We start from the raw sequence: 27,230 nt of genomic DNA on the forward strand, positions 1-27,230 counted from the left end.
TCTTTCATACCGACTATTCAGCTGGAAAAACAAATGAAAGCATGTATGTAAACTTGAATTCACTTAGTGCATGGAGATACTTCTGTAAATCATGTGTGAAGATGTGAAAGATAATTATAAAGAGCTCGTTCTAGAGTGAACTACTTTGCAGTGATTTTAAGGGTTGGGTGCTTTCCTTTTGTCATCTTTTAGCACCTTGTGAATACCACTATTTCAGAGTATAATTAACTATGTAATTAAGCCAGGTACCAGTGAATTATGCCCATAATCCTATCTACTCAGGATCTCAGTTCAAAACCCACCCAGGCAGACAAGTTTGTGAGACTCTTTTTTTTTTTTTCCCTTGGTCATGGGACTTGGTCTCTAGGCCTGGACATTGTCCCTGAGTTCTTCAGCTCCAGGCTACCACCCTACCCCTTGAGCCATAGCACCACATCCCATTTTCTGGTGGTTAATTAGAGATGAGTCTCATGGACTTTAGTGCCCAGGCTGGCTTTGAACTGCAGTCCTCAGATCTCAGCCTCCTGAGTAGCTAGGATTACAGGCATGAACCATCTCGCTCATCTTATTGTTTTATTTTTTCAATTGTATTTTATTGTTGGGGTGATATAAAGAGGGGTTACAGTTACATTCATCAGGTAGTAGGTACATTACTTCTTTTTTTTTTTTTTTTTTGCCAGTCCTGGGCTTGAGCTCAGGGCCTGAGCACTGTCCTTGGACTTTCTCAAGGCTAGAGCTCTACCACTTGAGCCTCAGCACCACTTCTGGCTTTTTTCTATGTGTGTGGTACCGAGGAATCGAACCCGGGTCTTCATGCATGCTAGGCAAGCACTTTAACCACTAGGCCAAACTCCCGGCCCCAGTACATTACTTCTTGAACATTAATACCCCTTCTGAGTTTATGGTTTTAAAATGTGAACATGATACACTGGTAGCTCAAAGCTGCAGTTCTCGTTACTCAGGAGTCTGAGATCAGTGGATCAAGGCTCTAAGTCAGCCTGGATAAGAAAGTTCACAAGATTGTATATCTGTTTAACAGCCAGAAGCTGAGATGGTGGTGTGACTCAAGTGGTAGAATGCTACTTGAATGAAAAGCTGAACAATAGTGCAAAAGCCTAAGTTCAAACCCCAGTTCAGGCACCAGTAAATAAATGCATAAATAACCACCAGTAAACAAAGAAACAAATGAATAAAATAAAAACCAACCACAGCCTTAAGTGACTAAATGCTCATTTCAATGGTGACCTGGATGGAATGACTTAGAAATAATTATGCTAAGTCAGCCAGCTCCAGAGAGACAAAGGATTTATGTTTTTCTTTGTATGTCTAAGCCAGATTTAGCTTATAAACTTACAAGAGAGGGAGAAGGGGAGAGAGAGAGGAGAGGGAAGGAGAGGAAGAGAGGACAGAGACAAGGGAGTGAGAAAATAGGTATAGGAGATAAATTGAAAACTTAGTTGGGCCAGGACTGTGGCTCACGCCTATGATTCTAGTTACTCAAGAGGCTGAGATCTGAGGATGGCAGTTCAAAGCCAGCCTGGGCACTAAAAAGTCTATGAGATTCTTATCTCCAAATAAGTGATAGCCTGAAGAGCTCAGGGACAGAACCCAGGCCCAGACTTCAAGCCCCATGACCTACCAAAAACAACAACAACAACAAAAACTTAGTTGGCAAGCAAAGAAAAATAGTTTTACTTATAGTTGATATTTTGAAATAAAAGACTAAATAAATTATTCTGAATATAAAAGCTACAAATGGATTCTGATGCAGATTTGTTGTATTGGGACTTATTAATCAGAAGCAGCATTGTCAGTTTTGGTTTGCTTTTCGAAAATGGGGGCCATCTGTAATAATGGCCTGAACAAAACCAGAAAAACTGGGGCTGGGATTGTAGCCTAGTAGTAAAGTGCTTGCCTAGAATGCAAGAAGCCCTGGGTTCAATTCCTTGGTACAACATACACGGAAAAGGCCGTAAATGGCACTGGGGCTCAAGTGGCAGAACGTTAGCACTTAAGCAAAAAATGTCCTAGGACAGTGCCCAAGCCCAGGGTTCAAGCCCCAAGACTGGAGAAAAACAAACAAACAGGAAAACAACTTTTTCTCAATTTGTAAAGTTGTTGTGTTTCTGGAAAATTCAGTCTATATTAAAATATCATGCAAGATGAATTTGTTTCTATGTAAAATAGAATTCGCATCCAACTGAGGTAATTATAAATGTTTTTCATTTATGTGAATGTCTGGCAAGACATTTGAATTTCATGTAGCATGAGGAACAATGCTTGCTTGTGAGGTTTGATCCTTGCAGGAAGTCTGGCATCTCTGGCCAGGAGTGCTGTCTGTCCCAATCAATGTCATAACCAAAACATTTCATCTGAAAATTTCTAAAGCACCTCCCAAGTGAATTATTATATCTACTCTGTTGAAAACTATCACTTTATTAATGTTACCATATATATTTATTGTTTTTCCCCCCTGCTCTGGGGCTTGAACTCAGGGCCTGGGCACTGTCCTTGGGCTTTCTCAAGACTAACACTCTACCCCTTGAGTCACAGCACCAGTTTTGGCTTTTTTTATGTGTTGAACCCAGGGCTTTGTGCATGCTAGGCAAGTACTCTACCACTAGGCCATGCTCCCAGCTCCCTCACTGTTGGTCACTACTAGAGCTTGAACTCAGGGGCTTGCTCTTTCTAGGGAAGTGCTCTTCCACTGAAAGACCACATCCCTAGCCCATATTTTTGCATTTTTCAAAAAGCATAGAAAGATACTCTTCATGTTTCAGGGAAATAACTACTAGGAATGGGCAGAGTAGATTGAGTTAATGTACCTGGTAGTCAAAAAAGTGACTTTAGCCTTATTTATATTGTTTTAATGTGTTACTTAACTAGAATATAAATTGAAGGGGCTGGGAGTTTGGCCTAGTGGTAGAGTGCTTGCCTAGCATGCAGAAGACCCAGGTTCGAATCCTCGGTACCACATACATAGAAAAAAGCCGGGAGTGGTGCTGAGGCTCAAGTGGTAGAGCTCTGGCCTTGAGAAAGCCCAAGGACAGTGCTCAGGCCCTGAGCCCAAGCCCAGGACTGGCAGAAAAGAAAAAAAAAAAAGAATATAAATTGGAAAACTACGTTTTCTGTCTCTGTCCCTATCCTTTCCTCCCTCCCTTCTTCCTTCCCTTCCTTTTTCCCTCCCTCCCCGCCCCTGTTGGCAATGAGTCTTGAACTTTAACACTTGAGTCACAGAACCACTTCTGGCCTTTTCTGTTTATGTGGTACTGAGGAATCAAACCCAGTGCATGCTAAGCAAGTACTCTATTACTAAGGCACTTTCCTAGCCCCCCTTTCTCTGTGTGTGTTTCTCCTGTCTCCTTTTTCTCCTCTCCTCTCTTTTCTTTTTTCCTCTTCCCTTTCTTTTCTCTGTGCCAGTCCTGAGGCTTGAACTCAGCATCTAGGTGCTGACCCTGAGCTGGTTATTTGTGCTCAAGGCTTTAGTGCTCTGTCTCCTGGGCCATAGCACTACTTTTTTTTTTTTTTTTTTTTTTTTTTGCCAGTCCTAGGCTTGAGCTCAGGGCCTGAGCACTGTCCTTGGACTTTCTCAAGGCTAGAGTTCTACCACTTGAGCCTCAGCACCACTTCCGGCTTTTTTCTATGTATGTGGTACCGAGAAATCGAACCCGGGTCTTCATGCATGCTAAGCAAACACCTTAACCACTAGGCCAAACTCCCGGCCCAGCACTACTTTTTTTTTTTTTTTTTTTTTTTGAGGCTTTCCTGCCTGTGCTGGTTTTGGATCTCGATCCTCAGCTCTCTACCTCCTGAGCAAGACTACAGGCATGTGCCACTGCTGCTTGGCTTACCATAGTTTCTGCCTCCTGAATAGCTAGGATTATAGACTTGAACCACTGGGTCCTCACTGTAATAGAAAAGTCCAAGAGACTCTTATCTCCAGTTAACCAACAATACTCTGCAAGTGGAGCTGTGATTTAAGTGATAGAATGTTAGCCTTGAGCACAAAAATGCTCAGGGACAGTGCCCAAGCCCTGCAAATTGCAGATATCATGACGCTTTGAACACTTTATTTTTTAATATTTATTTATTTATTTTTGGTGGTCTGGGGTTAGAACTCTAAGCCTGGGCTCAGTCCCTGAGCTCTGTCCCTAACCTCTTCAGCTCAAGGCTACTACCCTACCCCTGGAGTCACAGTGCCACTTCCCATTTTCAAGTGGTTAATTGGAGATAAGAGTCTCTGGTCTTTAGGATCTTTAGTGTCTGGGCTGGCTTTGAACCTTGGCCCTCAGAACTCAAACTCCTGAGTTGCTAGAATTACAGTCATGAGCCACCGCGTCTGGCAACACTTTGAATACTTTAATGTACATCTTCTATAAATATGTTCTCCTAGAAAGCTAGATCATTGTAACTTAGTCAGTTAAGTTTATAAAAATTAAATCATTTCATTTTCTCTTAAAAAATTTTTTTTTGGTGGGCCATGGGGCTTGAACTTGGCCTGGGCGTTGTCCCTGAGCTCTTCAGCTCAAGGTTACCACCCTATCCTTGAGCTAAGCCCCACTTCCCCCCCCCCCTTTTTTTTTTGCTAGTTCTGGGCTGGACTCAGCGCCTGAGCACTGTCCTTGGACTTTCTCAAGGCTAGCACTCTACCACTTGAGCCTCAGCACCACTTCTGGCTTTTTTTTTTTTCTATGTATATGGTACCGAGGAATCGAACCTGCGTCTTCGTGCATGCTAGGCAAGCACTCTATACTAGGCCAAACTCCCGGCCCATCCCACTTCCCTTTTCTAGAGGTTAATTGGAGATAAGTGTTTCAAATCCTTTTGTGCCTGGGCTGGCTTTGAACCTTGATCCTCAGATCTCAGCCTCCTGAGTAGCTAGGATTTCAGGCGTGAGTCTGACTTAAAATATCTTTCATAGCTTTGTTAAGAAGAAAAATTAAGAGCTAGGGGCTAGTGGCTCACACTTATAAGCATAGCTAGTTAGGAGACTGAGATTTGAGGACCATAGTTTAAAGCCAGCCTGGAAAAGTACATAAAACTCTTTAATTAGCCACTAAAAATCCAAAAGTGGAGCTAGGGCTGAAGTGGTAGAGTGCTAGCCTTGAGCACAAAAGCTCAGGGACAGTGCTTAGGCACTGAATTCAAGCCCCAGGAATGGCAAAAAAAAAGAAAAAAAAGGGGGGGGGGCAAAAATGTAGTGATTGAACCCAAGGCCCAAGGCCTCTAACATTCTAACACACTAAGCAAGAGCTCTGTCACTTGAGCACTCCTGGTGTCTGTTTTTGTTGTTTTTTCATTACCAACCTAAGTTTAAACTGTTTATTTAGGCCATCTCCTGCTATAAGCAAAGGAATGGAAGAACAGTTTGTCATTTGATGTAAGAAAGGAAGGTAAGCTTCAGGTCCCATCTATTTTTCTGGTTCACATGCAGAGGAATGGTCCAAACCAAAGCTGTGGTCTGGGGTACCCTTTTCTGGTGGTTAATTGGAGATGAGTCCCAGTGCTTTTGGTACCTGGCCTGGCTTTGAACCGTGATCCTCAGATCTGAACCTCCTAAGTAGCTAGGATTATAGGTGCGCCTAGCTTTTTTTGTTTTTTAAAACCAGTCCTGGGTTTGAACGTAGGGTCTGAGAACTGCCCTTGCACTTTTTCTCGAGGCTAGAATTCAACCATTTGAGCCAGAGCATCACTTCCAGCTTTTTTTCTATGTATGTGGTGTGGAGGAATCAAACCTGGGTCTTCATGCATGCTAGGCAAGCACTCTATCACTAGGCCAGATTTCTGGCCCCAGAAAATACTATATTTTTTTTAGAAGAAAGAAATCACAAATAATTCTCAGAGACAGTCAGGACTCTAGAGAAATGTGGAGATTTGGGTGTGGTCTTAAAAGGTAAGAATTTATCTATAGGGATGTAGGAAAGCAGAGAAAAGAATACTTATGCATATAAAGAACAAAAATGAGGGCTAGAGGTGTGATTCAAAAGGTAGAATGTCTCTCTAGCAAGAATGTAGCCCAGAATTCAAACCTAAGTACCAGAAAACAAGGCAAAATGAGTTACAAATATGTTCAACATTTTATCTTCAGGAAATAACTTTTTAAATTAGGTTAAATGTCAGAGTCAGGTTTGGTAGGGATAAGATGATCATTTAAATTCCAAGAATTATAAGACCAGCCTGAATATAAGTCTGTCTCCAAAAAGGAAGACAGTATTGGAAGGAAAGAAAAGGAAGAGAAAAGAAAAGAAATATCTCTGAGTTTTATGCATTGTTTTAGCATCAAGCTTTCTCAAAAGTGAATATTTCATTAAAAGTTCCATTTTCTGATGATGAGGAAAAAAGTGACTGTTAGGTGGAGAGACTTTATTCTGTAGAGTTGGAAAAATACTGTCAGTGAGTTCTTTGTATATAAATGTGCCTTTTAAACTTATCCATGCAGGATCTGAAAAGAAAAGCCACTTCTCTTTTCTCAATCACGAGGTGCATGACAGCAGATTCATTGATGAGAAGAGAATTAGGTTCTAAATCTCTCTAAGTGATCTAGACGAGGGGAAGGGCAGGACATTTTCTATTTTGTGGCTCTGAGTATTTTGCTACCCTGTTATTCTCTTCTGGTCTGGCCACTCTGAAACATTACCCTTTTTAAGAACAAAATGAGCTGTGATGTCTGTCTTGTACTGGTAGATATTTTAAACTTCTGGGGCTTAAGATCATTTAAATACATTTCAAAAAGTTACATAGAATGTGTCATATTTTCTTCTGAAATTCCTACTTGAAGTAAGATGGAGCGGGCTGGGGATGTGGGCATGCCCAAAACCCTGGATTTGATTATTCACTACCACATAAACGGAAAAAGCTAGAAGTGGTGCTGTGGCTCAAGTGGTAGAGTGATGATATCCTTGAACAAAAGAAGCTCAAGGACAGTGCCTAGGTCCTAAGTTCAAGCCATAGGACTAACAACAACAAAAAAGAATAACATAGTATAAATGGGTGCTGGAGGTTCATGCCTATACTCCTAATTGCTCAGGAGGTTGAGATCTGAGGATCACAGTTCAAAGCCAGCCTGGATAGAAAAGCCCCCATGAGACTCTTATCTCCAATTAACCACTTAAAAATCGGAAGTGGTATTGTACCTTAAAGGAATAGAGCACCAGCTTTGAGCAAAAGAGCTCAGAGACAGTGCCTAGGCCCTGAGTTCAAGCCCCATACTGACAAAAAACAAAAACAAAAAAACCATAGTGAAATAATAGTCATAAAATCTACAGAGTGATGATATTTTTGCATAACAAGCCCTTTTTTTTGATACTAAATCTGGGGCTTGAACTCAGGACGTTGGTGGTATCTCTGAACTTCTCTGCTCAAGGCTGGCTTTGTTTTTTTTTTATTAAAATATTTTATTAACACTGATTTTTTTTTTTGCCAGTCCTGGGCTTAAGTTCAGGGCCTGAGCACTGTCCTTGGACTTTCTCAAGGCTAGAGCTCTACCACTTGAGCCTCAGCACCATTTTTGGCTTTTTTCTATGTATGTGGTATTGAGGAATCAAATCCGGTCTTCGTTTATGCTAGGCAAGCACACTACCACTAGGCCAAACTCCTGGCCAACACTGATTTTTTTGCATCATATTTCAAATGCCATGTTTAGCAAGTATTCAAGAAGGGAATCTCTATATATAATCATTCTTCAGCTTAAGGCTACTGCCCTGCCCCTTGAGCCACAGCTCCATTTTCCCTTTTTCTGGTCGTTAATTGGAGATAAGCTTTTAGTACCCGGGCCTGGCTTTTGAACCATGATCCTCAGATCTGTGCCTCCTGAGTAGCTACAATTATAGATGTGAGTCACAGCACCTAGCTTTTTTTAACCAGTCCTGGGTTTGAACTCAGGGCCTGGGCACTGTCCTTGGGCTTTCTCAAGGCTAGAACTCTACCACTTAGCCACAGCACCACGTCTAGCTTTTTCTATGTATGTGGTACTCAGGAATTGAACCCAGGGCTTCATGGTAGGTAAGCACTCTACCACTAGGCCATACTCCTGGTTCAACTTGAGTGTTTTTAAATGATTATAAATATTTTGGGCTTGGTGTTTATACAATATAATCTATGAAAGTCTTACAGTTTATATTTAACCTGCAATACTGCTTCCCACACTCCATTTCTCCTTCTTTTCTTCCGTACATTCTTTACTTCCCTCCCTTCCTACTTTCCTTCTTTTTTTTTTTTGGTCAGTCCTGGGGCTTGAACTCTGGGCCTTGGTGCTATCCCTGAGCTCTTCAGCTCAAGACTAATGCTCTGCCACTTGAGCCACACAGCACCACTTCTGGTTTTCTGATGGTTAGCTGGAGATAAGAGTATCAGACTTTTTGTGTCTGGGCTGGCTTCCAGGTGTGAGCCACCAGCGCCTGGCAGAAGTATATTTTTATGATGCTTTGGGGAGGCTAAAAGTATGCACAGTCAATATCTTATAAAGATATTTTATTTTATTTTTTGTTGGTCATGGGACTTGAATTCAGGGCTTTTGTACTGTCCCTCAGCCTGTTTGTGCTCAATGCTAGCACTCTACCACTTGAACTGCAGCAGCACTTCTGACTTTTTCTGGGTGGTTTATTAGAGATAAGAGTCTCATGGACTTTTGTGCAAGGGCTGGATTCAAACCACAATCTCACTTCCTGACTTCCTGAGTAGCTAGGACTACAGACATGAACCAGTTCCCAGCTTTATAGAAATTTATTTTTCCAAGTTTTTTTTTTTTTGCCAGTCCTGGGCTTGAGCTCAGGGCCTGAGCACTTTCCTTGGAGTTTCTTAAGACTGGAGCTCTACCACTTGAGCCTCAGCACCACTTCCGGCTTTTTTCTATGTATGTGGGACGGAGGAATCGAACCCGGGTCTTCATGCATGCTAGGCAAGCATTTTAACCACTAGGCCAAACTCCCGGCCCCCAGTTCCCAGCTTTATAAAGATATTTTTACAGTTCATTAAGTGGTATATAAAACTTATGCATATTTATTTTTTGTGCACATTTAAAATTCCATGGAAGGGATTTTTTTACTGTATCCTGAGTCATCAGATTGACCACAAGGAGCGAGTTTAAAAATACTGACCCTGTTTTCTTTTTTTTTTTTTTCAGGTTTAAAAAAAGATATAATTGAGGCCAGTATTGTGGCCTAGTGGTAGAGTACTTGCTTTGCATGCATGAAGTTGGGTTCAATTCCTTTGTACCACATATACAGAAAAAGCTGGAAGTGGTGATGTGGTTCTAGTGGCAGTGTGCTTGCCTTGAGAAAGCTGAAGTACAGTACAGAGGCCCAAGTTCAAGCCCCAGGACTGGCAAAAAAAAATAAAGACATCATTATTGGGGCCAGGATTTGGCCTAATGGTAGAATGTTTGCCTAACATGCACAAAGACCCAGGTTCAATTCCTTGGTACCACATACATAGAAAAGGCCAGAAGTGGTGCTGTGGTTCAGGTGGTAGAGCTCTCGCCTTGAGAAAGCCCAAGGACAGTGCTCAGGCCCTGAGGTCAAGCCTGGGGACTGCAAAAAACAAAACCAAACCCATAATTTCTTTAGGTATTAACAATGGTTTTCTGCCCTGCTCAGTGTGGAACAGTTTTGATGTATGATAGAATAAATTCATCTTCCATCGGGGATATCAAATTATAATGTAGCTAGATATGTATTGTATCGAAAACATCTTGGCATGTTCCACAGTAGAGACTTCAACCTCATGTTTAGTTATTGCCCTTGACACTCTTGTTCTAATTCATTTTCTAGGTGCGACACCGGGCTTCTGGTCAGGTGATGGCTCTTAAGATGAATACGTTGAGCAGTAACCGTGCAAATATGCTGAGGGAAGTGCAGCTCATGAATAAACTCTCCCATCCCAACATTCTTAGGTAATGCAGTTACTTTTTCTTCCTTCCAGGAGCCACTACGAAAGTTGAAATATATGGAAGCCTTGCTACAATAGCATTGATGACTGAAATGGGAGGTTCAGGATTTAGTTCACTGAATTGTCTTCCCTGTGGTTTAGGTGTACTCTAGGTCTTTTCCTCCCTCTTGAGTCTAAATATTCTAGTAATTAGTTGCAATTATTAAGACACCTTTCTAATGTTTCTTTCTTCTCATTAGAGCATTAGTAACAGCTCATTAGAGCAGTTGTTTGCTGTTTCTAATTAGTACTTTATGAAAGAAAAGACCGATCTTTATATGGTTATTTAATTTGAAAAAAATTGTTTCATGAGGAATTATAATTAGTAAATAAAAATAAAAGCAAAATTATGTCCTTATGCTATTTACCCAGCCAGGATTTTTATCACTTACTGGAGGCAGTTTGCCATTGAGAATTATTATTACTATAATTATTGCTATTATTATCATTTACAGTACTGAGGTTGAAATCACGGCCTTGTGTTTGCTAGGACAGCACTCTTATCACTTGAGCATGCCTCCTTTCTTTAATTATTTTCCAGATAGTATTTGAGTTTTTGCCTAGGACCAGCCTTTTACTGAGAACCTTCTGTGTGTGCCTACCAGTAGCTGGAATTTCAGACATGTACCACCATACCTGTCCTCAGAATTATTCTTGCTTTGCAATATTAAAAGTACTATTCTGGGCTGGGAGTTTGGCCTGGTGGTAGAGTGCTTGCCTAGCATGTACAAAGACCCAGATTCGATTCTTCGGTAACCACATACATGGAAAAAAGCTGAAAGTGATGCTGTGGCTCAAGTGGTAGAGCTCTAGCCTTGATAAAGCTCAAGGACAGTGCTCAAGCCCTGGGGTTAAGTCCCAGGATTGGCAAAGAAAACACAAAGTGCTGTTCTTTTCTGGTAATTTATTGGGAATATTTTATGTATTTATTAGACTAGAGAAAAATTAGATCACTTATGATATGGCCTACATATTCAAGTATGTAAGTGGTACTTATGGTCAGTGGTACTAAATTATGGGGTTAGGTTATACTGCTTAACACTTTCTGTTTTTATGTAGAATCATTAACTTCTCAGTATACTATAAAAATATTCAGCTAGGGCTGGGAGTTTGGCCTAGTGGTAGAGTGCTTGCCTAGCATGCACCAAGACCTGGGTTCGATTTCTTGGTACCACATACACAGAAAAAAAGCTAAAAGTGGATGACTCAAGTGGCAGAGTGCTAGCTTTGAGGAAGAAGCCCAAGGACAGTACGCAGACCCTGAGGTCAAGCCCCAGGCTGGCAAAAAAAAAAAAATTTAGCTAGGATTTTTTTCATTTTCTTTTTTGATATTAAGATTTGAAACTCAGGGGTCTTATATGTGTCAGGCAGCCACTCTTCTACCTGAACCATGCCCCAGTCCTTTTTGTTTTATATATATCTTTTCAAATAGAGTATCACGTTTATGAGTAGACCTTGATCTTCCTATTTATGCTTCCTGATTAGCTAGGATGATAGGAAGGTGCCACTTGCTCAGCTTTTTATTAAATGATATTGGTTCTCCTGAAATTTTTGTTTGGGCTAGCTATCAACTCAATAGTCATGATCTCCACCTCCCACATTGAACCTAAGACAACAAGGTATGATGGCTGTAGAGATACACAACAGTTAATCAAATAAGAAAACACGAATTGTCCCTAATCAGAGTAGTTAGGGATAAAACCAGTATTAAAATTGGGCACATGGGGCCGGAAGTTTGGCCTAGTGGCAGAGTGCTTGCCTAACATGCACGAAGCCCTCGCTTTGATTCCTCCATACAACATACACAGAAAAGTCCGGAAGTGGTGCTGTGGCTCAAGTGGTAGAGTGTTTGCCTTGAGAAAGCTCAAGGACAGTGCCTTGGTCCTGAGTTCAAGCCCCAGGACTGGCAAGTTAATAATGATAATAATGATAATAATAATATATTATATTATTATAATGATAATATATTATTAATATAATGTCAGTGTTTTCATTTAACCTTTTTTTCCTCCCCTGTGATCCTTTTTTATCCATTTATTATAAACTGGGCTGACAAATGCACAGAAGACTGACTTTTTGGCATGTGCTTAAATAAATTTTATCCCATTACAGAAGAAAATTTAAAATCATTATATAATAGAACTAGTATATAAAAGCCTAAAATTGGGGACTAGACATGGTGGTGCAAAGTTAATTTGGAACCCTGTCAAACAACCACCACCACCAGGTAGAGTGTTCCATGCCTGCAATCCCAGTTATTCAGGAAGCATTTAGGACAGCTTTGGCCAAAAGTAAAACTGGAAAATAAAAGAAAAAGATCTTGGAGCATGACTAGTGGTTAAAGCACCTGCTAGACTTACTAGGGTTTGTTGTTGTTGTTTTGGAGGCAGGGAGGCCATGGGACTTGAACTTGGCCTGGGAGCTGTCCCAGAGCTCTTCAGCTCAAGGCTACTACCCTACCCCTGGGCCTGGGTATTGTCCCTGAGCTCTTCAGCTCAGGGCTATCACCCTTCTCTGGAACCAAGCCCACTTCCAATTTCTAGAGGTTAATTGGTGATAAGAGTCTCAGGTCCTTTTGTATTCATCAAAGCTATTATTACCTCCAACAGGGCTGGACTGGGTAGTTCCTGTTAAATATTTAGTGAATTGAAAGAATATTGTCCATTCTAATAAAAGAGTATTTATATAGTTACAAATATTTTGAAAAAGAGCTGAAGTGATTTTGAACAAAACTTAGGAACAGATCAAGCTAGCTGGTTCATCTCTATAATCTCAGCTGAAACTAGAAGTATGGCTCAAGTGGAATAGCAGCAGCCATAAGCAAGAAGGCCTAGTGAGATCAAGGCCTTGACTTCAAGTCTCAGTACTGACACAAAATGGAAAGAAAAAACAAAAAACAACAAAAAATTAAGAGGCCAGAATGTGGCCTAAAGAGTATGCAGGAGCAAGGCATAGTTGTGCATACCTAGAATCCTGCCTACTCAGGAGGTAGAGGCATGAAGATCATTGACCAAGGCCAAGCCCAAGCAAAAGTGAGACCATATCTTTAAAATAAAATAAAAGCTGGGCATGGTGGCTCAGGCCTGTAATCTTACCTACTCAGGAGGCTGAGATCTGAGCATCATAATTCAAAGCCAGCTTGGGCACTAAAGACAGTGAGACTCATCAATTAATCACCAGAAAACCAGAAGTGTTGCTGAGGCTCTAGGGGTAGGGTCTTAGCCTTGAGCTGAAGAGCTCAGGGACAGAGCCCAGGCCCAGAGTTTAAGCTCCCTGACCTACAAAACAAACAAACAAATAAATAAATAGAGGGCCAGGAGCATGACCTAGTGGTAGAATGCATGCCTAGCACGCACAAAGACCTGGGTTTGATTCCCTGGAACCACATACACAGAAAAGGCTGGACGTGGTACTATGGCTCAAGTGGCAGAGTGCTAGCCTTGAGCAAAAAGTATCCAAAGACAGGCCCAAGCAAAAGTGACATCATATATTAAAAAAAAATTAAGCAAAAAAAGCTAAATGCATGGTATAGTGGTAGAGTACTTGGTAAGCACGTGCAAGGCCCTGACTTTAAATCTCTAGTACTACTCTTCCTTCCTCCTCCCTTGCCCCCCAAATAGTTAGGAAAATATAAATGGGAATTCTAGTAAGACCTAACAGGGCATATCGTGACCAGGGCCAAAGGTGCAGAAAGTGATGATGCAGCCCATCAACCTCACCTTCAGATATTTACAAAATAGATCTTAAAGTCAGGTGTGGCCCTATGACCAAGTGAAGATGTGACTATAGGGCTATATCATTGGCTGTTTGGCTATTTTTTTGTTTGTTGTTAGCTCTTTGGAGCTAAGGACATCACTCATGGCCTGAGTTCTAGCCCACTACGAGCACACATGCATATATGTGCATGGGGGCGTGTTTGTGCCCCCACCTCCCAAGAATAATGAAAATGTATAAGAGGCCAGGCACTGGTAGTTCAGGCCTGTAATCCTAGCTATTCAGGAGGAGAGATCTGAGGATTACATTTTGAAGCCAGCCCAGCAGTAAAGTCTCCATAAAACCCTTATTTCCAAATTAATCAGCAGAAAACCAGAAGTGGTGTTGTGGCTCAAAGAGGTAGAATGTTAGTCTTGAGCAAAAAAAGCACAGGGACAGGTTCGGGAGTTTGGCCTAGTGGTAGAGTGCTTGCCTAGCATGCATGAAGACCTGGGTTCAATTCCTCAGTACCACATACATAGAAGAAGAAAAAAAAGCCAGAAGTGGTGTTGTGGCTCAAGTGATAAAGCTCTAGCCTCGAGAAAACCCAAGGACAGTGCTCAGGCCCTGAGCCTAAGCCCAGGACTGGCAACACACACACACACACAAAAAGGAAGCTCAAGGACAGAGCTCAGTCCCTAAGTTCAAGCCCTACAACCAATTTAAAAAAATAGTATGAGAAAAAATTTTGGTATAGGTTCTCAGAAAGACCAATGGGAAATGGAAGTGATAAGGGCATGGAACTGAGTTACAGATCTTGACCACAAGACTTCCTGGCATAATTAACCTTATTCAAAAGAGGCCCAATCAGCCCTGGCACTCAACAAAGTACTGTATTGTTTTCCTTAAGTGATGACTTAGATCAAGTGATAACAAAACAACCAATCTCTACTGTATGCATGTATAAAAAATTACATATACATGAATAAAACTTATATACCCCCTGCCTCAGTAACTTACCAGACTCCCTTGTTTCTTTCCAAATAGAAATTTTAGGAGGAAGAGAGAAAAAGAGTGAAAAAAAAAAGAGTGAAGATAAGCAGGTTAGGGGTAAGAAAAGAGAAAAAAAACTGCAAAACTTCATATCACTGGCTTGCTGGACACACAATATCTCCAGCAGCCTAGGACTAAGACATGTCCAAAAGATTAGGTGCTTACTATCTGGCAGGTCACACCAATACTCTTCTTACTCAGGTAGACTTTCCAAATCACTAATGCAGTATTTTTCTTTTTTCTTTTTTTTTTTGCCAGTCCTGGGCTTGAGCTCAGGGCCTGAGCACTGTCCTTGGACTTTCTCAAGGCTAGAGCTCTACCACTTGAGCCTCAGCACCACTTCTGGCTTTTTTCTATGTATGTGGTACCGAGGAATCGAACCCGGGTCTTCATGCATGCTAGGCAAGCACTTTAACCACTAGGCCAAACTCCCGGCCCCTAATGCAGTATTTTTCATATATGTGTATATATGTATATACACATATATATACACATATTTGGGGGTCCATTTGTCTGTTTGTTTAAGCAGGAAGTCCTTCCTTCCAAACTCATATGGATATGATGGCACATACCTATAATCTCAGCACTCAAAGCTGCAGGAGGATGATTAAGAGTTTGATCCAGGCCAGGCGTGGTGGCTCATACCTATAATCCTAACTACTTAGGAGGCTGAGATCTGAAGATCACAGTTCAAAGCCAGCTCAGGCACCAAATTCACTAAATTCCATGAGAAACCAGAAAACCAGAAGTGGGGCTGTGGCTCAAGGGGTAGGGCAGTAGCCTTGAGTTCAGGGACAACACCCAGGTCCAGAGTTCAAGGTCTGGGTCAAGGTCAAGCCCCACAACTGACAAAAAAAAGAAAAGAAAAAAAAAAGAAAGATTTGGTGCATGAAGGAAGGAATAAAAGAAAGCCTATAACAGGGCACTGAAGATATGGCCAAAGGAAAATAAACAAGTAATAATAGCTAACATTCGCTAATAATTTACCGCAGATCAGTGGGCCGGTAGTTTGGCCTAGTGGTAGAGTGTTTGCCTAGCATGCATGAAGACCCAGGTTCAATTCCTCGGTATCACATACATAGAAAAGCTGGAAGTGGTGCTTGTGGCTCAAGTAGTAGTAGAGCGCCAGCTTTGAGGAAAGCCCAAGGGCAGTGCTCAGGCCCTGAATTCAGGTCCACAATACTACTATTTTTTATGTTTTTTGTTTTTTTTTGCCAGCCCTGGGCCTTGAACTCAGGACCTGAGCACTGTCCTTGGGCTTTTTCAAGGCTAAGAGCTCTATCACTTGAGCTGCAGCACCACTTCAGGCTTTAAAAAATTTTTTTTTCTATGTATGTGGTACTGAGGAATTGAACCCAGTTCTTCATGCATGCTAGGCAAACACTCTACCATTAGGCCAAACTCCTGGCCCAATACTAGTATTTTTTTAAGTAAACAAATGCTATTTATTTATAGGATATAATGTGAGAAATCATTTTTGTTAGAAGACATGTGAAATTTACTATATTTTACACTGTTACTTCACACTATATTACTTTAAATTCTAACATAATAATTGAATATTTGTGGTTAATCAGAAATAAGAGTCTCACAGACTTTCCTGCCCTAGTTAGCTTTGAACCATGATCCTCAGATCTTAGCCTCCTGAATAGCTAGGATTACAGGCCTGAGCAACTGGCACCTGGTTAAGACATGTTCTTTAACCATTTATCCATCAGTTGCCACCTTGGTAGCAAATGAACATAGAAGCACAGATATATATACATCTGGGTGACAGCAGTTCTATTTTTGTTTTTTGTTTTTTTTTGAGCAGCCACCACAGTTTTCCATAATGGCTACGTCAATTTACATTCCCACCAATAGTGTACAAGTATTTCCTTGCCAACACTTGTCATCTTTCATCTTCTTAGTAACTGTCTCAAAAGTTAAGAAGCAGTACCTCATTATGCCTTTAAATTTGAATTCCTCTCATGATTGGTGGTGTTTACTGATTTATCATGAACTTATAGACCTTTTGTATATCTTCTTCCTGGTCCTGGGCTTGAATTTAGGACCTAAACGCTGTTCTTGAGATAATTCAGCTAAAACCTAGTGCTCTAATACTTGAGCCACAGCTCTGCTTCTGGCTTTTGGGGGTTATTAATTGGAAATAAGGGCCTTATGGACTTTGCTGCTTTGAATCACAATCTTCAGATCTTATCCTCCTGAGTAGTTAGGATTACAGACATGAGCCACCAGCACCCAGCTGTTTTATTTATTTATTTATTTATTTTTGCCAGTCATGGGCTTGAGTTCAGGGCCTGAGCACTGTCCTTGGACTTTCTCAAGGTTAGAGCTCTACCACTTGAGCCTCAGCACCACTTCAGGCTTTTTTTTTCTATGTATGTGGTACCGAGGAATCGAACCCGGGTCTTCATGCATGCTAGGCAAGCACTTTAACCACTAGGCCAAACTCCCGGCCCATTTATTTTTTTTTTATGAGAGTAAAGATAGCTAGATATATTTTAAATTGCTGTTGTACCTTTTCTTTCTCTTTCTTTCTTTCTTTCTTTCTTTCTTTCTTTCTTTCTTTCTTTCTTTCTTTCTTTCTTTCTTTCTAATTCTTTCTTTCTGCCAGTCCGGGGCTTGAGCTCAGGGCCTGAGCACTGTCCTTGGACTTTCTCAAGGCTAGAGCTCTACCACTTGAGCCTCAGCACCACTCCTGGCTTTTTTCTATAAATGTGGTACCATGGAATTGAATCCGGGCCTTCATGCATGCTAGACAAGCACTCTATCACTATGACAAACTCCCTGTCCCTGTATCTTTCTTTTTGTCTCTGTTTAGATGATAAACTTTCAGGGAGGGTCAACATTTTAAATATTTACTTCTGAGCTTTATGTAGAATTGTGAGTTCAATAAATATTTGACTGGCCGAATATGGATACCACAAAGGAACATTTTAATGTTACTTTCCTTGTGCTTGTTTAGAAAGAGTCTAAGCCTAAAGCCTATCTTACATCTGTGAACATTATAACACAGGATAGTGACCCAGTAAAAATTTATATGTGCTTATTATTAGTTTTCTCTTGACTTCACTGACCAATTATCATAAACCTTCAGAAGTTTGAAATGGGGTTTATGTGGGACAAGATAATTGTGTCTGTGGAGTTAGTCTTTCTAAAGGTAAAGATTTACATTTTTCAGCCGTGAGTGGCTGCTCTCATTCCCTGGCTACCAACTCTTACCATCTTCAACACTAGCAATGCAAGTTGAATCTTTCCCATGTGGTATCCCTCACATATTCTTTTTGTCTTCTTCCTGTGAGGACTTGGGTAATTACAGTACCCCACCTTGATAAACCGAAGTAATCTTCCTATTTTAAGTCAACTGATCAGTAACTTCCCTCCTTCCTTCCTTCCTTCCTTCTCCCTCCTGCTTCTCTCTTTTCTTTTTTTTTGGCAGATATGTTGGGGAATGGGGCTTCCTATGTAGCCCAGGTGATCTTCAAACTCAAAATTCTCTAGTCTCCTGCCTCCTAAATGTTGGGATCATAAATGTTGCTACCACACTTACTTGTTTAATTTTCATTGTTTTCAGTTGCATTTATTTAAGTTTTTGGTGCTAGTATCTGACCTTGAACTCAGGGCATCATGCTTTTACATAACTTGCTTGTTCAGGGCATGTGATCTGCCACTTGAGCCACATGACAGTCTGACATTTTTCTGGTTTTTGGGAGATGCATTCTTAGAGATTTTTCTGCCTAATCTGGCTCCAAAGCTCAACACTCCAGGTAGCTAGGATAACAGACATAAGCCACTGGTGCCTGGATTTTGTACTTTTTATTTTTGCCAGTTCCAGGGTTTGAACAGAGGGCCTGAGCACTGTCCTTGGGCTTTCTCAAGGGTAGAGTTCTACCACTTGAGCCACAGCACCACTTCTGGCCTTTTGTGTTTATATGGTACGAAGGAATTGAACCCAGGGCTTCATGCATGTAAGCACTCTACCACTAAGCCATATGGAATAATAATTTTGTTTTTGCTTTGTTTTTGTTTTTGTTTCTGGCCAGTCCTGGGCTTGAGCTCAGGGCCTGAGCACTGTCCTTAGGTTTTCTCAACGCTAGAATCCTACCACTTGAGCCACAGCACCACTTCTGGTTTTTTCTATCTATGTGATACCGAGGAATTGAACCCAGGTCTTCATGCATGCTAGGCAAGCACTCTAACACTGGGTCAAACTCTTGGCCCCGGAATAAGAATTTTATTATTATTCAGTAGTGTATAAAGGGATTACAGTTCTATAAGTTAATTATAACTTCTTGACAATGTCACTGCTTCCTTCATTCTCTCCCATTTTCTCCCTTTCATCCTTACCTTCAAATTACATTGTTCATTTTTACATGGTGTACATTGGATACAATGACTGCATCTATTCACCTTTCCTCCTTCCATTCCTGTGTTCCCCTTACCCCTCCAAAAAAACCATCTTTTCTACTTCCTGGTATTCATTTTGATAAACAGTGCTTTAGTTGTTCAGAAGAGTTACGCCTTTGGATTCCTCCCGTGCGTATACCTTCCCCTAGTCAGTTTGTTTGTGTGTAAATTCATTGAGCCCTGTACATGCTATCATGCCTAATTGTACTTTAGGTTTAACTTGTACATAGGAGAGAAAACATTCTCCATTTTTTTCTGTGAGCTTGGCTTATTTCACTTAACATGATTTGTTGTAGGTTCATCCATTTAAAAATATGTAATGAGCTGGGCACGGTGGCTCATGCCTGTAATCCTAGCTACTCAGGAGGCTGAGATCTGAGAATTGAAATCCAAAGCCAGCCTGGGTACTACAAAGCTCTTATCTTCAATTAATCACTAGAAATCTGGACATGGAACTGTGGCTGAAGGGTAGGACGGTAGCCTTGAGCAGAAGAGCTCAGGGACAGCACCCAGGCCAAGTTCAAGGCCCATGGACCCCTGTTCCCCTCCCCCCAAAAAAAGAATATGTAATGAGTCTGGCACCAGTGGCTCATTCCTGTAATCTTAGCTAGAGGCTGAGATTTGAGGACTACAGTTCAGAGCCAGCCTGTGCACAAAAATCTGTGACTCTTACCTCTAATTCACCACCAGATAACCAGAAGTGGTGCTGTGTCTCAAAGTGGTATTGCACTAGCCTTGAGCCTAAGAGCTTAGGGACAATGCTTAGGCCCAGAGTTCAAGCCCAAGACCAACTCTCTCCTCCGCCCCCCCCCCCGCCCCAATGGAAATGATTCATGAATTTGTGTGTCACCCTGTGCAGGGGCCATGTTAATCTTCTCTATCATTCCAGTTTTAGTATATATGTTGCTTAATCAGACACAGAATAAGAACTTTAAATTAAACTTCAGTAAATATTTTCTGAGCACTAAGTATAAGCAAGACAATATTTTACATATATAGAGAAACATAATTATATAGCATTTTAGTCCAGGCAGGATAACTACTGAAATAAATGATTTAAACTCTCATTGACTTACAGGCTTATTTCTTATCTTTGTGCCCATTTAATGCAGGTTGGGGAAGAGAAAGGGGAACTCTTTGATAAGCAGAAGACCTCAAATTGCACACTTTTAAATCAGCTCACAGATAAAGGGAGAACATGTAGAAGCTAATGTTTTATTAGGGTCAGGTTTAGAAATGACATAATCACCGTGTATATATAGCCAAACTTAGTGCTGTGGTTATAACCAACTGTAACCAACACAGGGAAATAAATGATTTGGTGACCCAGTAGATACTCTCTTCTACCTATAGGATCCCTACTCTCGAGAATCTTTTAAGTGAAAGAACTAGACACAGGTAAAACTTGAGGTAAAAGGCAGGGCCTGAGAGATGAAGACTACAGTTAAGGTTTCAAGATAGACAGAATATATAAGAAAGAGAAAATTTAATATTGATTGAGATGATCAAAGCACTATTTGAAACCACATCTCTTAAGTAGAAATTATTTTAGTCAAGTTTTGAAGGCATTTAATGGTATTTCATGATCGAACATGTAGCTGTGCCTGGCATATCAAATCTTACATATACCATGCTTGCTTTTATCCTATTATTTGGAGCTGAGTCTTTTTAAGAATTGGTATAGCTTAGAAAAATGGATTTCAGATATAATTTTCCTAGCAGCAATATGGACAAAACATATTTAGGAGTGGCAGGTTATATAACTCCAACATAGAAGATGATGGTGGATATAATTGGAGATAAGGGAGGCTTGAATCAGCTCACTCAGAACTCTGAATAATGTGTTAGGAATCTGGACTTTAATCAGGTGCTATGTGATCTGCTACAAAAGCTTTCTGAATAAGTAACAGCTTAGTAAGGAAAAAAAAATTGTGTCTTACTCATCTTTATACCCTTTTTATAACAATATGGAGACATAAGGTCCCGTGATTGAAGAGTACAGGTCTGAGTAACCCTCATTAGCTATATGACGTAGGCCTTAGTTTCTTTATTAGTATGATTGAGATAATAAAACTACTACTTAAAGCTGGGCACCAGCAGCTTGTCTGTATAATCCTAGCTACTCAGGAGACTCAGATCTAAGGATCATAGTTCCAAGCCAGCCCAGGCAGAAAGTTCTCCTGAGACTTATCTCCAATAACCTACTCAAAAAAGCTGGAAGTGTGCTGTGCCTCTACTGATAGAGTGCTAGCCTTGAGCACAAAGGCTTAGGGACAGCAATAGGTTAAGCTGGATGTGATGGGGACCTTGAGGAGGCCAAGACACGAGTTTTGTAGCCTGGCTAGCTTGGACTACAACGTGAGTTCCAGACCAGTCTGTGTCTCCTCTCTTTCACTCCTGTGGTTTAGAAGAAAAGATATAAGGCATGTGATAAAACATTTGAAAGGTGAGAAATGAGGCTGGGTATGTAGTTCAGAGATACAGTGCTTGCCTAGAAGGAGTGGATGGATGGATGGATGGTTGGATACATAGAGAGAAATGATGCTGATGCTGTAGAAAAGTGGTATAGATCAAGTGCATTGGTAATTGAGAGGTTGATAAATCACTTGTACTTGAGGGAAACAAAATTTGTTTTGTGGAAGAAAGTATTTGAATGGGGCTTTGTGAATAAGTAGAATCTAACTACATAGAAATGAAGATAGATGCACTCAAGGCAGGGATGGCCTGAGGAAAAAACCCAAAGGTTTGGAAAAAGCATAGTAATCCATGGGGAGCAATGAATTGTATTTCTGGAAAGAATGAGGCAAGTCAAGTGTCTGGTCAAAGTGTAGTTATCAGAGTTGAGCATCTCCTGTTGGCCTTAGAACAGTGGTAAGCCATCTTTTGTCTTGAAGAAGCCTTGCTACTCAACGTCTGGTCCATGGGCCAAGCAACATCAGCATCTCATGAGACCTTATTAGAAACTGAGACTCTCAGGCCCCACCTTGATGTATAGAAATTTAACAAGATCCCTTGTTGATATGTTTCCAATTAAAATTTGAGAAGCAAGCTGTGTACTTCAGTGTATGCCTTTAGTCCCTGACTGCCAAAATTGTCCCTAAAAAATAAAAATTGGGAAGCACTAGCCTAAAATACAAAATATGAAAGTGAAAATAGCAAGGTTGAGTCATCACTTTCATTCCCATGCAGCATACTAAGAAAGTACTTGCTTCCTGAGACAAACAATGGATGCTAGCTGGCATGGTTTTTAGAGATGGAAGTGGGAATAAGAATTGTTCAGAAGGTGATTTTTAAAAATTTTCCCTCCCTTTCTCCCTTCCTGCTTAGGCTATCTTCGGGTGTTAGAATTAAAGATGTGTGCCACCATGTCTGGCTAGAGTTGTGTAGTTTTCTTATCTAGTATTTCGGATAAGGAAATTGAAATTTATAAAGATTAAATTGTTTGTTTAATGTCTCCTTGATGGAAATGGATATATCCTTACGCTGTACTTCAGAAGTCGAGCAAGATTTTTCTGTCAGGGGTTAGAAAGTAAATAGTTTAGTCCTTGAAAGCCATGCAGTGTGTGTAATGAAGGACATTCAGCAATGCTGTTGTTTCAACAAAACAGCCACAGATCATACCACAACTGTTTTTCACTCAGACTTGATTTTATAGAGCAGGGCTTAACAACCCTGGGAGAGCCACACCTCCTGCCCTCAGAGCCCTTTAACGACTCCACTCTTAGGCTTTCTATCTTGTCCCTGGCCAGATGTAATTTTCTACTAGTCATCAGAGCCTGCACCCTGTTTTCAGTACCACCTAGATATTTTCTCAGTTGTTTCTTTCCTCAGGTTTCCATCGTCTCTGGGGCAACTTAGAGGAAACTAGCAGTCCAGAAATCACCGCTTGGAGTTATTCTGTGGTTACCATATTAGTTGAAATGTAGAAGAAGCATGTCCAAAAAACTCTTCTATACTATTACTGCTAGCCAGTTATGTTCTTCACTCAGCAATCACTCACTGGATTTGTCAGCTATTTACTCGATGCTGTGAGGTGTAGAAGTGTGTGTAGGGCCTGGACTCTGCCTGCATGGTTATTTATGGCCGACCCAAGAGTTATTGCTGTGCTTTGTACTTGTAGCCAGTCCCTTCCCTTCCCTGTTCTTTGCTCTTCTAAAGTACAGAGAGAGAGAGAGATTTTCTTTCTTGACAACCCAACCTCTGTTGTTTTATACCAATCACCTTCTAGCTTTATGAGTAGGTTCTCCTATTTCTCTTTTTTTTTTTAGCAGTACTTGGGTTTGAACTCAGGGCCTTGTACTTGCTGACAGGTAGGCTACCATTTGAGCCACATCTCTAATGCTTTCTGTTATTCTTCTTTTTTAGGGGGTGGAGGTTCCAGTCCTGTGGCTTGAACTCAGGGCCTGAGTGCTGTCCTTGGGTTTTTGTGCTCAAGGGTAGCACTCTACCACTGGAGCCACAGCTCTATTTCTGGTTTTTTGGTGATCATGGACTTTCCTGCCCAGGCCAACTTCAAACTGCAATTCTAAGATCTCAGCTCTTAAGGGGCTAGGATTGTAAGTGTGAGCCACCAGTGCCCAGCTTCTTTTGCTATACTTTCAAATAGTGGCTCATATTTGTGTCTGGACTGAAACTGGGCCATGACCATAATGCTTACACTTTCTACATAGTTGGGGTGAAAAAAGTGCACTGCCACACACACTGGTTGAGATGAAGCCTCATGAATTTTTTAGCCTCAAACAGCAATTCTTCTGATCTCGACTTTCTTCAGTAGCTAGGATAATAGATACAAGCCACTATGCCTTGCCTCTCTTCATCAACAGTCAAAATCAATAATCCATGGTTTTTATATGATAGATAGATGTAGATATAATCAGTTGCTTGAAAATAACTTCAGACATATTAAAAGTTGCTAGGTAGCCGGGTGCAATGGCTCACACCTATAATCCTAGCTACTCAGGAGGCTGAGATCTGAGGATCAGGCTCAAGGCCAGCCTGGGTACTAAAGTCCATGAGACTCTTATCTCCACTTAACCACCAGAAAACAGGAAATGGTGCTGTGGCTCAAGTAGTCCAGTGCTACACTTGAGCTGAAGAGCTCAGGGACAGAGCCCAGGCCCATAGTTCACGCCTATGGGGGAAAAAAAGTTGTTAGGGTTAATGTCTCACTCTTGGAATGCTGGCTACTCACTAGGCTGAGATCTGAGGATCTGGGTGGAAAGCTGCACTGTATATGAGACTCTTGTCTTCAATTAACCACCCCCCCCCCAAAAAAAAGCAGGAAGTGGAGCTTTGGCTCAGGTGGTAGAGAGGTAGACTTGAGCACAAAAGCTAATGAACAGCACCCAGGCCCTAAAATCAAGCTTCAGGATTAGCAAGTGTGTGTACACACATACAAGCACACAACCCCCCCCCACACACACATGCAGGTGTACACACAATTACATTAGAGAAAAAGTTTTTAAATATCAACTTTTCTTCTGTATTATTAATGCTTCTGGACCTTTTCCTTCCCTTCCCTTCCCTTCCCTTCCCTTCCCTTCCCTTCCCTTCCCTTCCCTCCCCTCCCCTCCCCTCCCCTCCCCTCCCCTCCCTCCCTCCCTTCCTCCCTCCCTCCCTCCCTCCCTCCCTCTCTCTCTCTCTCTCTCTCTCTCTCTCTCTCTCTCTCTCTTTCTTTCTTTCTTCTTTTTTTCTTTCTTTCTATTTTTGTGCTGGCCCTGGGGCTTTAATTCAGGGCGACTTTTTATGTGTATGTGGTACCAAGGAATCCTAGCTTTGTGCTAGGGTAGGCAGGCAGTCTACCACTAGGCCACGCTCCAGGCCTGAGTCTCACAAATTTTGAACTGCAATCCTCAGTTCTCAGCCTCCTGAGTAGCTAGGATACAAGTATGATCCATCAGAACCCAACTTGGACATTTTCTATGAATATATAAATATGTTTCTTCAATAAATGGAATGTTTCCTTTAACACTGTTTTAATTATTTTCCTATGTCAATGGATAAATACCTTCATTTTCTGTTATAGCTATATACATTCCAATCTGAATATACCATATATAAAAAGTCTTTTATTGATGAATGCATAGATGTATTACACTTGAAATAGATGTTCTTTGTTAGTATTTTGTGTTGCTATAGCAATACTTTAGAGTGACTTGTAAATAGAAATTTACTGTTTATAGTTTGGAGGCTGGAAAGAGCAAGATCTTTCTGTTTCACAGTTCCTCATTGTGGGTCTACACATTATAGGAGGGGCAGCACTCCCACCAGCCTCATTTATAAGGGCTTGGATGCCATTCAGGAGGCAGATACCTTATGACCTAATGGCTGCCTAAACACCTCACCTTAGGGATTAAGTTTCAACATAGGAATTGGGATGAAAAACACAAATATTCAGACAAACTTTACAAATATTTTACTCATCAGAATCAAGTATATTTGTATGATAAATTCCTAAAAGCAGAATTATGAGAACATTAAAAATTTTGTTGTATGCTATCACATCCATTTGAAAAAGTTGTGCCAAGAATTCAACAGTGATGTAATTTTATGATTCTATTTGGTTACTTTTTAAAATTATGTATTTGACCATAGCAGTGTTTCAAACCATGGGACTTTGTGCTTGCTAGGCAAATGTTCTATCTACCATTCCAGTTTTACCTTCAGCCCTTAAATTTTATATTTGGAAGAGGTTTTTGTATATTATAGAACTAAGTTCTTTGTCAACCACCAATTTTTTTTTTGCCAGTATTTTTTCTTTTATACCAGTCCTGGGACTTGAACCCAGGTCCTGAGTGCTGTCCTTGAGCCTGTTTGCTCAAGACTAGCATTCTGTCATTTGAGCCATAGCTCTACTTCCAGTTTTTGTTGTTATTGTTGGTTTTTTTTTTTTTTTTGCTGGTTAGTTGGAGATAAGAGTTTTAGGACTTCCTGCCTAAGCTGGTTTCAAGCTATGATCCTCAGATCTCAGCTTCCTGAGTAACTAGAATTATAGGCATCTTACCAACTTATTTGTAAATAGAGAAACAGACCCCAAAGAGGCCAGTGACATTTTTATTTCATTTTCCTTTTACTCTGTCTTTCTCTTCCTTCTCCATCTTCTTCCTCGTTACAATCCTCCTCATCACTTTTATTTTTTTTAATGAATATATAGTCAGCTGATATAGAGCTGTGACCAACATCACATGTCCTTACTTCCAGCTTCTCCCTATCCCAGGCTGTGTGTAAAGCTCCTGTCTCTTTCCATCATTGCATCCCTACTTCTCATCATCTTATTGGAGGAGTTATAGGATCATATAAGTCCCATGGGAGTTCATAAGAATTGTGTTATTTCTAACATATAAATAACTAGCTAGTTTCTCCATATGGAATTTATATTCATGTCTTTTTTTTTTTGCCAGTCCTGGGGCTTGAACTCAGGACCTGAGCACTGTCCTTGGGCTTTCTCAAGACTAGAGCTCTACCACTTGAGCCACAATACCACTTCCCGCTTTTTCTGTGTATGTGGTACCAAGGAATCGAACCTGGGTCTTTGTGCATGCTAGGCAAGCACTCTACCACTAAGCCAAACTCCTGGCCCATATTCATGTCCTTTTCACTTTTACTAAAATAAATCTTTTGTTTTTCAGATTCATGGGTGTGTGTGTACATCAAGGACAATTGCATGCACTTACAGAGGTAAGACTTCAATAAGTGTGTTGAGGTTACTTCTGAATTTTAGTGTTTGTAACTTTATAATATTTATATGTGTAATGGAAATATATGTGTATTTATGTCTACACAAAAATGGCAGTGAGGTTACTTCTGAATTTTAGTGTTTGTAACTTTATAATATTTATATGTGTAATGGAAATATATGTGTATTTATGTCTACACAAAAATGGCAGTGAGGTTACTTCTGAATTTTAGTGTTTGTAACTTTATAATATTTATATGTGTAATGAAAATATATGTGTATTTATGTCTACACAAAAATGGCAGTGTTGGGGCTGGGAGTTTGGCCTAGTGGTTAAAGTGCTTGCCTAGCATGCGTGAAGACCCGGGTTCGATTCCTCGGTACCACATACATAGAAAAAAAAAAGCCGGAAGTGGTGCTGAGGCTCAAGTGGTAGAGCTCTAGCCTTGAGAAAGTCCAAGGACAGTGCTTAGGC

At 40.8% G+C, this 27,230-nt stretch overlaps 1 protein-coding gene and 1 non-coding gene across 9 annotated transcripts in view; one reads left to right on the plus strand and one right to left on the minus strand.

The window, feature by feature from the left end:
* The window catches only part of Tesk2 (testis associated actin remodelling kinase 2), a 96,158-nt gene that overhangs the window by 36,255 nt on the left and 32,673 nt on the right, over positions 1–27,230 (plus strand). For all 8 annotated transcript variants that reach the window (XM_090334965.1, XM_090334962.1, XM_090334963.1 and 5 more), the window contains 2 exons: positions 9,768–9,889; positions 26,709–26,757. In XM_090334965.1, the coding sequence (XP_090191091.1) occupies positions 9,768–9,889; positions 26,709–26,757 (171 nt within the window). The remainder of the gene's footprint in view (positions 1–9,767; positions 9,890–26,708; positions 26,758–27,230) is intronic.
* On the minus strand, positions 19,896–19,999 carry LOC150061917 (U6 spliceosomal RNA). The gene has a single exon (XR_016536105.1). It is a non-coding gene; the product is annotated as a U6 spliceosomal RNA (small nuclear RNA).

The sequence above is a fragment of the Megascapheus bottae genome, chromosome 6, assembly GCF_031878675.1.
Source record: "Megascapheus bottae isolate mThoBot1 chromosome 6, mThoBot2.hap1, whole genome shotgun sequence".
In the NCBI taxonomy this organism is placed as follows: domain Eukaryota; kingdom Metazoa; phylum Chordata; class Mammalia; order Rodentia; family Geomyidae; genus Megascapheus; species Megascapheus bottae.